The 12,582-nt window shown below is 40.4% G+C and overlaps 1 protein-coding gene across 1 annotated transcript in view; it reads left to right on the top strand.

Annotated features, from left to right (window-relative positions):
• Positions 1–12,582, top strand: part of THSD7B (thrombospondin type 1 domain containing 7B) — a 273,031-nt gene that overhangs the window by 79,762 nt on the left and 180,687 nt on the right. The window contains exons 5-6 of the mRNA XM_075710897.1: positions 4,345–4,500; positions 6,177–6,374. Coding sequence (XP_075567012.1) covers positions 4,345–4,500; positions 6,177–6,374 — 354 coding nt within the window. The remainder of the gene's footprint in view (positions 1–4,344; positions 4,501–6,176; positions 6,375–12,582) is intronic.

Raw genomic sequence — 12,582 nt, 5'->3', positions numbered from 1 at the left:
GTTGTACAGCAGAGGATATGGACACAGGGAAACTTTTTATTCCATGGAGTGCTAATAGTCTGTGTCACTTTAATAAAATTGCAAGTATCTTTATTGTTCCGAAATACATTAAACCGTTGTTGCTCCTGGCAATCCGCTATTAACCCTCGTTCATGCTGTGATTAGCCTTTTATTCATACTTTGTTTCTTGTCTGTTAAATAGATTTTAATTGAAAAATAGGACTTCAACTTGGTGTCTTGTGGCTTCAAAACGAATTGATTCTTCTTAAAAGCATAAAGGCACCCTTTCCATCAGGCGTGGGGTGCATTAGGCTTTTTAATGGAGGGATGCGCTGGACCGGGGTTGGCGCCGTTTCCAGGCTAGTTAAATTACGTTCAGCCCTTCTCCTTTGTCTAAGCTTTTGGTTTTGCGATAAAGGCGAGTCTTTCAGGTTAGAGAAATTACTTTCTCTAACTGTCGTTGTGCTGGTTTATCCCTATTATGTTATACACACGGAGGTGTTTTTATAACGCAACTCATTCCTTTGTGGTTTTCTCAAGTAATTTCCCTTCATATTGATCCAAGTGTCTTTGGTTTATAAGTCCTGGCAAAGGCAGTGAGAACTTTTACAAAGATATGCCATCCCTTTCTTGTACCCCGGCGATCATTAATTTGGCTTAGTTTTGCCAAAAGATACGGTAAACATCTGGACTTACTGCCTTGAGAGCTAAAATACGGCTGCCCCAGTACACGAGAGACAGTCCTGATAGTCTTTACTTGTATTCCAGATATGGTAGTGATATTTAGAAATGTCTCATTTAGGTGTTAATATCAGAAATACTTGTTTTTTCATTGTAAAAGGGAAATGAAGTTCAGGTCCAGGAGAAAAAACCCTGTTATTTACCTCCTGAGGAGTCAAAAAACTAAATTTGAAAGGAATCACTGCAACCAAAATGCCGTCCTATACGTTTCTCTCTGTGTCTGGCCATGAATGCTTTTTAACATAGTGTTGGTATGTATGCCTGCAAGTATGTGTCCGTATGACTATATCCACAGATAATTTATTTATTGGCTTAAAATTACATTATGGAAATAATCATATCAGAGCTGATTTCCTCTTCCACTCTTCCTCCAAATCACTACCTCAGTAAAAATATATAGGGAAACAAGATACTTTAGAACCCAATTTATTATCTCCTGCTGGTAGCAATAACCTGAAAATAACAGCAAATAGTAAAATTCAAACTTGAGGCAGACACTGGTGCTGGGAACAGCTGTAGTCGCATTTATAAAGGATAGATCCAATATAACAGCTATAGAAATGTGCAATGTTTCAGAGGCTCCCAGATTAGTCCTTGATTGCTTTTTCAAGTTTGTTCTATAGATTGGGAAGAACACGGGATTTTAAAAGGTACGAACAAGCGTAATAAATAAGCTGCTACTTGAATCAGAGATACTGCTTCCCCCTCTCACTCTTCACTTCCCTGGCTTCTGCCTTTCCCCTTCTCCCCAAAAAGCAAAAAGTGGCTAATATTTTTCCAAGGAAAATAATTACACAGAAAGCACTTTTTCTATATGAATGTAGGAAGATGCCATTACAAAGTCAATTATTGAGCAAAATCAGAAGGCTGTCTGGTACATGAAGATAATAAATGTATCTTCATCAGCATAATGTGAGGGGTTTTGTCCTGAACAGGGCATCCCCAGCCAGGCTGTCTGCACCTTTTTGGAGGTTGGTGTGTGTGAGAATTTTGGCATTTAAAAGATTCACAGATTCACAGAAAAAATCCACCTTATAGTTCTTTTTTTTTTTTTTAAAAAAAAGGTATTTATTAGAGTATGGAAGAATAGCAATAGAAAATCACATCAAGCTTTTAAATAAAACTGATGGAAATCAACTGATGGAAATCAGATGGCTAAAGAAGGGATGCAGCTCTTTTATAGAGGACCCCACTGGTCCATCCGGTCGCTCTGGCTATCCTGCTCGAAAATGTGCCTCTCTATGTGCCTGGTTTTGGAAAAGAAAGCTATTGTATATGCATTTATTAATGCAACTTGTTTCTTTTTGTTCTTGTCTTATTCCTGAAGATTTTCACTGGAGGATTGTAGTCAGTGTAGAGTGAGTATAAACTGGCACAGACCTAGAATATATTTGGATATGTGATTAGAATAGTCTGTGTATTTTCTGATTTACGTTTTATGGAATATATAGAATTACTTAAGGAAGCGGGTAAACAAGAAGTCTTATTCTAGTGACAAGTAGGATGTTGATCCTGGGAAAAGAGTTCCCAGTGCTAGAATTAAATAGGGCATCAGCTCGAGGGAGGAAGAGGAACAGGGAAGTAGTTGGCAGGGAGAGGAAGTCAGGATTTTCCTCCAAAATAGGAAGGAGTCCTCCACGAGTCTGGGAAGGCTGGTAGCCTCAGCTTACCAACAAAAACCTGCCCCTTTAACTTTTTGTAATCAATTTTTCTTGTTTTTCTTTTATCCAAACTCAATTTAAAATACCCTCAGCACCACTGGTTGTAGCTGGTTAGTTTTCAAGGCAGGAGAACCAACCTGCTTTATCTAGTGACTTCCACATTTAGATAGTTAAATTGCAATATAGAAACAATCTAAAAATCAGTGAGGGGGAAAGAGCCATCGCTAATGATGACGCCTTGAGTTAGAGCGGTGTAGGACTGGACTTTATTCCTTGGGTTGACTGTATGCACTCAAACTTATTTCATTTCATTTCTTCAAGCGAACTCTCCAAAAATGATAGTTTTGCAACGCTTGATGTGAAAGGCAGGTTAAGCCATGCATGAGACTTCTTGGTAAAATAAATACTCTTATCCTTAAAACTCTAATATTTATCTCATTCTGTCTGTCATTTCACTTGCAAGGTCTCTAGAAAAGTTCTGTTTGTGTTGGCATTCAGGTGAATTGGATTTATGCCACCTTGTTGTAATCTCTAAATGAACATGTCAAAGGCCTTACAGTGTCTCAGAACTCATTCAGAAAATGGCCTTTTTTACTAACGTATTACCTTTCAGCTTAGAATTAAATCACATCTGTTTAATACTGTTACTGTGATGAGCTGGAATCATAAGCACTGATATTGCTCTTAAGTCTCAGCTTCAGGATGTGCAAATCAAAATTTATTGGGATTTTGAGCACTGAAGTCTCGTGTTTAAAAAAAAAAGTTGTATTTTTCTTCAAATTATTAATTTTAAAGATAAAGGTAAAATATCAGAAAAGATTACTCATATATTGGGCATATTTTTATAAATTCTTTTCAAGTCAATTCCATGCATGAAAGCAAAGAAAAATAGACATTAAAAATAAAAATGAGGATAAAGCAAACTCAGTAGCTATAAAAATTAATGAAGTCTTGGTAATACCATGGCAGAGTAAACTCAGACAAGCCTTTGCCTTTTGAAAGACTGCTTTGATATTGATTTATCTAAAGAGACAGCCAAATTCAGCCCATAATGTAATTAAAATGCAATATCAGATAATGACTCAGAAGATAGATTTAAGAGTCTTTCCCCTTCTTTTCCTTCCTCCTTCTGCCCCGAATAAAAAGGTGAGAGGAGTTAATTGAAACTAGAAATCTCTTACGGTAAATGAAAATCCCAAGGGAATCAGCTTTCCAAATTTTATTGTCAGTATCAACAAAACTGGTACTTTGGCAGAGTTTGGGGTGGGCTCATCTCATAGCTGAAGAGGTTTGGAGATCCATGCCTGCCTTGGGTGCTGGCGGTTCAGGTAGACATCTCACCTCCCAGGCAGGAAAGGTGCTTTCTGCATATGTCTGTGTAGGAGAAACCGAGAGCTCTGCTCAATTTTATTGAAAGTAGACGAAGAAAGTTCAAAGGTCTGGATCCTGCAGCTGTAATCCAGAGGTGGCAGCGCCCGCGAATAGGATGAGCGTGGGGAGATTGCCCCGTGCTCAGGCTTTTGTCACCTGCCTCTGCCTGGCTCCCAGTTGCAGCATGAGCTTTTTGGATTTCCTTCTGGGGCCTCTTTCTCTTCAGTACGGTGTAAAGAGGTCTCCTTGGCCATAAACGTGGGTGATGGGATTGCAGTTTGTTGCTCCAGTGTTGTAGAAAATCCGCACTGAATTTATTATTAAAGCACCTGTTTACCATTAAGCATAGTCTTAATTCACCTGCTGAATATGGATGATTTAGATACAACTTTATGTGCCTTGCTGAACAGAGGATTAACTTTTTGCTCTGGGAGGTAAGGCCCTAAAAAAGTACTGTTTTTTGGTGCATTCGGGAAAGCTAAGGCCAGCAGTAAACTTCAGAGCTCTGTGCGTTGGTCAGGGCAAAGTTACAGCCCTGCTTTTCTTTTTGCCTTTCTTTTTTTCCTCTTAGTTACTAGGCCAGTCGATGGGAAGCTATGCCTGGGTCCTGCTCCCTCCGCCTCCCAGCTGTGCAACCTGCCGTGCCCGTCCGCGTGCGTGGTGTCCGCCTGGTCGGTGTGGGGCCCCTGCCTTCACGAGGACTGCCAGGATCGCCAGGGAAGACGAGGTGATGGCGGCTCTGCTGTGTCCCTTGCAGCGTTGGGGGATCTGAAGCGACTAATGGGATATTATGATAAGATTGCAAAAGCAAGGTGTCAAATGCGACATTGGGAGCTTAATGTGGGTTTTTTTTTTTTTTTTAAAAATTAATCTAACAGGATGAAGCTCTTAGATGTGCGTACAGGAGTGGAATATGACCTTTAAAAGCTCTTTGCAGTTATTCTTGGGAGGGAAAAACAACAAAAAAAAAAAGGTTCAGATCCTTTTATCCTGCACTGAACTTAGAGAAAAGGAGGATTTCTTGGGATAGCAGCTGCAGACATCCATACTGCCAGGCTATCCCTCCCTGATCCCCCTTGGAAGTCCTGCTGCGTGCCTGGAGTTGAGGGCGATGCTTGGGGCAACGCATCCCACAGCCCTGCCATCCTGGAGTTAGGCTGACCCGAGAGATTGTTCTCGTTGTTCTGGGTTTGGTTTAAATTCCCGGAAGAAGAGTATGCAAATATAATTGAAGCCCCCTGGATCTTAATTGACTAGCCTATGCGTTTGTTGCTGCAACACTTGGAGATCCATTGCAGAGCCTTTCCTAAGGCTCTAAGTTGAAAAGATGACTGTTGGAGTTCACGTCAGGGAATGAATATTACTGTTTGGAAATTACACCTTTCTGAAAACAGCAGAAGTTTTTGAAGTGGTTGGAGCTGGTCAGAATTTTTCAAATTAAAAAAGAAATAGTAAAAAATATATGGTGAAATACAAAGATTCGCAAAACCATTTCATTTTTAAATTGTTTTGAATGGTTTCTTTTTGCTGGTTTGAGAACCGTGGAAGTTTGGTCTGTTATATTCTCTGGAATGTTTTATTTTTCATTTTCTTTTCTGTTTTATGGCCAAGGCATGTCAATGTGGCCTCCACTAATGCTGTATATTTGCCCCTTTTCTGAAACTGTTGTAGGAAAGACCACCATGTATTTTTTTTCTGCCTTTCTTAGAATTCTGTGTCATTTACATAACAAACCATGCTGAAAGATACTTGTGTTCTGCATTTTATATAGCAACATGACTTTTGGTTTTATTCAGAAGGAGGTAGATTATGTAATCAATTCTTTCATTATTTCTGTAACCTTTTTCTTCCACTTTACATTTGACTCTTCCAATTTAATAGAATGTCATTTCAAAGAGGTCTGATATGCATTATGTATCAGAAATCCTTACACCTTCATAAAGCAGAATACTAATTTCTTAGTAAACTGCTCTGCTGTATCGCAAAACAAGTCTTGTCATTAGTGGATTCCCAGGCAGAATATAGATGACCTTTATATCTTTGATTCCTTAACTGTTTCTCTCTTTTTATCTTAATGTTGTTATTACATTAATATATGCATCAGTGGCAAATTCCTATATTTGGACATGTGTATTTCTAGCTAATGTTGATGAAAGGGAAAAAGAAATGTGAAAAATGTGGGTTGTTGGAATCCTTTACACACTATTAAATTTTGCATTCTTGGACTGTGGGCACATACAGCCAAGTGCTGTCCCAATCAACTCAGTTTTTAAGTGTCATGCTCTTGTTTGTCTTTATACCCCCCAGTTCCAGATGCCCCATATAGTTCTCTTGCTACTAGATTATTGGCATAGATTTTTTTTTTTTGCTGTTGTCCAGTTAATTCAGTTTCTTTTTTTCCAGGCTTTAGAATGAGGCACAGGCAAGTGATTGTGGATCCGGTAGGCACCCCGGCAGGGTGTCCGCATTTAATCGAATCTATTCTTTGTGAAGACCCGGTGTGTTACGAGTGGATCGTTTCAGAAGGAATATGTGTGACTGACCATGGGAAATGTGGACCTGGAAACCGCATGCTGAAAGCTGTATGCAAGAACAAGAAAGGTGCGTAATGGTATCATCTTAAAAGCCCCATGGATTTTTGTGCCTCCTTCTAAAATGGCATTCTGCTGCAGAGCAATTGTGATTATTTATCATAGAATCATATTATTTACAATAGCTCCTTATGAATTTTTATGAAACTTTCAGATTTTTGACTTGACTTTGATGCTCATGAAAGCCTAGTGCTGATGTTACCCAGGATTTTGCTTGGACCCTTCTATTCTATTTTATCCTAAAGGAGATAGCTCACCAGTACAGGTCATGTGTTGTCACTGCTGGCCTTATCATGACAAAAGTGGGATATCAATGGCCTGGTTCTCCCTAGAACCCTTTTCTTTTTCTCATCTTGTTCTAAAGTAGGGCTGTCACTGAGGCCAGCAGAACTATGGGCACTCACAAAATTAATCTGTCCCCTAGCATTTCTTCTGTCCTCACTTTTTAGCATGTGGCCTGAGTGTTCATCTTGTTACGATAAATCAATCATGAGAAGAGATGCTCAGTTGTGCTGCCAAAATTAATACAAGACTTAGATGTAAATGAAATGATTGTACTAAGTAATACTTTACATGGCAGCAGTTTGAGACCTGCAGTGTGTTCAGTTTACAAGTTGTTAATAGTGAATAAGTACATTTTTATATGACGTTTACAAACAACCAGCAAGAGCTTATTTCTTGTGCGTGGTTTGAAACTCAGCCAAAAGTTTCATTTCTTGATAAGGTCAGTGTTGTCAGATCTTTAGATTCAATTACATGGAGCACAATTTTGCAGTCCTTAGTCACAGTGAGACTGCGCTATCATCTCAAAAGTGGCAAAATTGTGGAACTTTAAAGCCTGATATTATATCTGAAATGGAGAAATCTTCTTTTACATGGTGCTCAGACCGATCACAGGAAACAATTTCAAGTTGGTAACAAGAGAGGTTAATTGGCAAGTGGTTAAAAATAGTGTGTCATTTACGAGGCATTAGAATCTGACAGAATAAAATTCTGGCTGCTTTGTCTGAAGAGCATGGATTGTCCTGAAATATGTTAAAAATATATGTGATTTTCTTGTAAGTTTGTGAAAACGGGGGGGAAAAAAATCTTCAACTGTTATAAAACAACGTAGCTAGAATATACTGGAGAGTGCAGAGCTGTCTCTGAATTTGGTCTGAGTGGTCTCTTCCGATGTGTGATCATAACTGTAGGTCTGGTCCTGCAGTGATGCATGCAGATGAAGTCTTGTTTTGCTAAGGAGCACCATGTACTTCACACTGTTAAAACTGTGCCAACATCCATTTTTGTGCTCCAACTTGCGACTCAGAAGGAAAGCGTATAACATGGCAGATGCTCATTGATCTCTGATCAGACTGTTTTCTGTGGCTATGATCCCTGAGAAGCTGTGCCTTTGAAGTGTCTCTTCTTCACTTAATTGTTCAACAAGATATTGGAAGTCTCTCAATACCCTTTTCCACTTCAATTACTCTGTGCATGTTCTAGTTACAAAGAAAACCCCAAAACAGTTGGGAAGTTCTTGCCGCCCCACCACCCCGAGGGAAACATTGTCACTAGATGTGATCATTGTCCAGTTCTAATTGAGAAGGTTTCACAAAGGAAATATCCAGATCACTAGATAGATGAAAAGCACTGGTTAGTACTGTTTTAAACTGTTCTGAATTTTTGATCCAGTAGGATAGGACTGGCGGAGTCCTTAAACTCAAAGTTGAAAAAAAAAGTCACTTTGTTTCTTCTTCTGTCAATCCAGTACTATTAGTTGCTTTGTTTATAACCTTTTTTCCTTCTGTAATGTTCTCTTAACTAGATTCCCATTGGAGTGAGTCGTGTATTTTCTTGGTTAAAAACTGGAGTAAGCAGCAGAGTTGCATAAAGTGTTTTGCCTGGAATAGTTGGTCAGTTGGTAGTGGGAAGCCAGTAGGGAGTCGTGAAACTGTGAGACATATCAATTACGGATAAAATAGCATAAGGCCTATACTAATGCACAGCATTATACAGTTCAAAATTTTGTGCAAGTAACTGCTCTGCTGAAAGCATTTAGGGTAGCTGCATTATGTGCTGGTATTTTCATTTACTTAAGCATCTTTTGTAGAATTCAGATCCATATCCTAAAATCCAGTCTTTCATCCAGTCATTCTGTCATCCGTGCCTGGCATTGTTGCTCAGTATTCCCACTGAATGCCTAAAGGGATAAAAAAATAAGGTTTTTTTGGACCTCGTTAAATGTCAAAATCCAATGTATCATCGTCTTAACAGCATTAACATTAGGGTACTTTGGGTCTTCTGTGTATCCCTGCCTGCAAGACGTCTTCATTTTCATGAAAATGCCAGAATTTTTGGCATGATGCTCTCCTCTTGCTGCAGTGTGTTAGTTCACTTCTCTTTAGAAGTTAGAAGTAGCTGATCTGTCAGTCCAGTTTGTGTCAGCCATACTGCAGAAGAGCTTGGCATCATGGCTTCTTGCCCTTGCCCATCTTCTCCTCTCCCTCCATCCACAGCGTGGCTGAACCCGTGTCTCTTGCGAGCCCGTGCTCTCCTGTGTAATCATAGAATCATAGAATTGTTTAGGTTGGAAAAGCCCTTTAAGATCATCCAGTCCAACCATTAACCTACACTACCAAGTCCACACTAAACCAATCAAGGGTAGACTAGACTAAACCATGTCCCCAAGTGCCACATCTACCCATTTTTTGAACACTTCCAGGGATGGTGACTCCACCACCTCTCTGGGCAGCCTGTTCCAATGCTTGACCACCCTTTCCGTAAAGAAATCTTTCCTAATTTCCAACCTAAACCTCCCCTGGCGCAGCTTGAGCCCATTTCCTCTTGTCCTAATAATGCTGGGCTGTTGCATACTGCTCTCCACGGCTCAGAGACCTGAGGCCGTTTTCATGAGGACACTGTTTTTTGCCATTGCCAAAAATGAGCTTTAATTACACTGACTGCAGTGGAAGGGAACTCACCATGTTTGTCAGTCCTTTCTCCCATGGCAGAGGACTTCGCTGCTGCCGGCAGAGCCCGTGGGATCCCGTTGGCCTAAACTTCCCTCCAGCGAGGTGGAGCTTGGAGGTGTGTCTTTGTCTCTGATACGTGTTGATAGACAGTGGGTGGAGTTAACGAGGTTTTAGCCCTTCTCTGTCCCACTTCTGGTGACCCCAGCGTCCTTCTCCCACGCCACATCTCTTGCATGCTCATGGTGCCAGCCCATGCCGTGAGAGGGGGCTGGGAGGAACCTGTCTTGAGAGGTGAGCAGGGAGCAGTGGCTGACTAACATGTTTCTCCAACTGAACCCTCACCTTTGGAGCCCCTTGTCGTGAGTGTCCTTTCTTTCCATTTTAAAAAGCCATCCTTTCTGGTGAGAAGATTTCGTGGTACTGAGCCAGGTAAGAAGCTGCTGCTGTCCTGAGCTGGAGCTTGAACAGCGCAGGAGCGAGTTACACAGGGGTCTGACTCTGCTTTGCAGGGTGTCTCTGAAGGCTTCCCTGTCAAAGCAATATCTCTTTGTAAGGGCTTGTATGAATTTCAGTGATGTAGCACTCCTACGTCCATTCAGTCTAGAGGTACAGAAATTACTTTTTGTTTCTTAAATAGGTTAATGTAGTGGGTCCATAATGAAGGGGCTTCCATGGGGCATGTAATATGTACAGTGTATTTTCATGGAGCAGCTGGAGTCTGCAATTTGTGATTTGCAGGAGTTGGCATAGATGAGGAGGAATGAGAAGACTGTAATCAACTCATTGCTTTGTTACTGTTAGGTGTCTGTCTGCTCCCACCTAGTAGTGTCTCTAATCTCTGTTAATAAATTACTGAACGTGCATATGATGCTTGCGAGAAACTTGTAGTGCCTGATCCGTATCCCTCGAGTGCGCCTCTTCTGTAGCATCAGAAGACTAGTGTAATAAATCAAATGAAATTACATAATGTGTTGAAATGCAATGAAGTAATGCATAGAATGGGAAAAGATCTATATTGTGTGCTTCTTCGAAACAAAATTTTACAGCAAAATTTTTTTTATTTAGCTAGTGAAGGACAAGGGATACTTTTGGGGAAGCCTGCGAAGCCAAAAGAGTAGTACAGGAAAATGGATGATGATACTAAAAATTGGATTATGTAACTGTATCATTGGGTACATGGATCTATAATTCCGATCAAAGACTTCATTTGAAAACTCTTTTTTTTATATATCCACAGACAACCAAAGAATTATTTGTGATTTTTCTCAGAGCTATTGTTTTAGGTTGTTCAACAAGGAATTGAATAACCTCCTGTTTGTAATGTATTCTTGATCAGATAGTTGCAAGTATTTGACATTTGAATTTGGGCAGTCTTGATTAGAACCAACAAACATTACTAGACATTGACGAGATGAAAATAACTCTCTGAAAACTTTCCAGTTCACTTGCTCTCCTTAAATGTTGCTGCTCAGTAAATACAAAACCATGAACACGGTCAAAACTTTCTCATTTTAAAATGCAGCTGGATGGTAGCCAAAATGTATTGCGCTTCATTTTTTGAAGACGATGACCAAAATCATCTTTTGTGTGCTCTGCTTCTTATGACTTTGTGATAGGTGCAAGCACTTGGAGTATGGTGAGACATAGGGAATTCAGTGTTGTAGTAGTGTGCAGAAAACTGCAGGTAACATTAGACAGCAGGACTTGGCTCAGGGTCAGCAGGTAAAAGTTCAGTCCAAACAGGAGTTGGTGTGCCTTCATAGGTAGTTTCCCAATCTCTTGATTTAGATGCTAAGAAATACAACCAGATTTAACATAGAAACGTTGTTGGGTTCAGTCAGATGGAGGAATTTGGGAACCCTTTTTATTGTTATTTTACATATCTATTTCAGGCTGTATTAATAATAGAAAAATAGACTGAAACAAGACCAATGTTGAACCAAAATGCAGTTTTTAGAAATGCACGTTATAGTCACATAGCTTGTGAACGCGGCAGTTGTTATGGTGAGGATTACAACCTGAGAACACATGTAAAAGGAACTACAACAATAAATTAATGAAATAACAAGTATGACTCATAAAAGTAACAATTCATTTTTCAAGCATTTTATAAATGTTTCTGACAATACTGTAAATCTCACCTATTAGCAATGGTCTTGAACAGATTGTAAAATGTTATTATTCAGAATCATACCCGCAAGTCGTCAATCTATTTTGTTGTAATTCCCATGTCATCATTTATTAATTTCCTTCTGCTTGTTCTGATTCCTACCAGAAGAACTATTAGTAACAAAGACGATTTCTCTGTGATAGTGAACAGCATAGTGTCTAAATAATAAAAAATATGAAATAATTGATACCCAAAGGCTTCATTGTTTTAATCAGAAACTATCAGATCGGCAACAGGGTTTAATGCAAAGTTAATGTGATTTTGCTGGTTTCAGGTGGTTTTACTCCTAGTTAACAAATCTAATCACAGCAGAAAAGCTGCTGAGTAGTTGCCTTTCTGTACTGTCAGCTTGGGTATCAGGGTTTCCTTGTTTTGTGGGAGTGAAAATTGTGGGGTTGTCTTCCTTTTTGAGGACAGTATTTGTAACAGTGCCAAATAATCTGTCGGTTCCTTATTCATGCACTGTTCACGCAGTGATAGGGAGATGCAGGCGCCGAACCTAGAGGAGCGGAGTCCAGAGATGCCGAGAACATTGCTGCCGCTCTTCTCCTGTAGCACCCGCCTGGCTATTCCTGGGACCTGTCACAAAGCCACCTTCTTCAGCAGCTTCTGCCTCGCCTAGGTGCTCCCAGGCACGTTGGAGGTTTCTGTGCATCCTTCCCAGCCCTATCTGATAAATGAATAATATCTGGCAGCTCCTGGGACTCCCGGCTCTAAGAGGTGAACCACCCTGCTACAGACAATCTGCCAGGATGGTAGCTTAGAAATAAAACGTGGTGCAATCCTGCTGTCAGAGCTGTTATGGGGGCAAGATGTTTTCTTTCAGTATTCTCAGCGGAATAAGCTGCTGGCCTCAAGCTGCACGAGTTACCCGAGCTGGGGGGGCCGCACCCATCGCCTGAGCCCGGGCTCATTGAGCCTCAGCACTGCCGGACACGAGGCTGCACAAGCGGCAGCAAAGAGCAGGCAGGAACATAAATTGTTGTGGAGCAAAAAATCAATCGTCCTCGTTTCAGCAGTGTTACGCTGGATGATGAAACCTATGTTTTTCTTTTTCCTTTTTTTCCTGGTACTAACATAAAAAATCCCACCCC

The sequence above is a fragment of the Pelecanus crispus genome, chromosome 5 (assembly GCF_030463565.1).
Source record: "Pelecanus crispus isolate bPelCri1 chromosome 5, bPelCri1.pri, whole genome shotgun sequence".
Taxonomy (NCBI): domain Eukaryota; kingdom Metazoa; phylum Chordata; class Aves; order Pelecaniformes; family Pelecanidae; genus Pelecanus; species Pelecanus crispus.
This window is presented reverse-complemented; position numbering and strand designations above follow the sequence as displayed.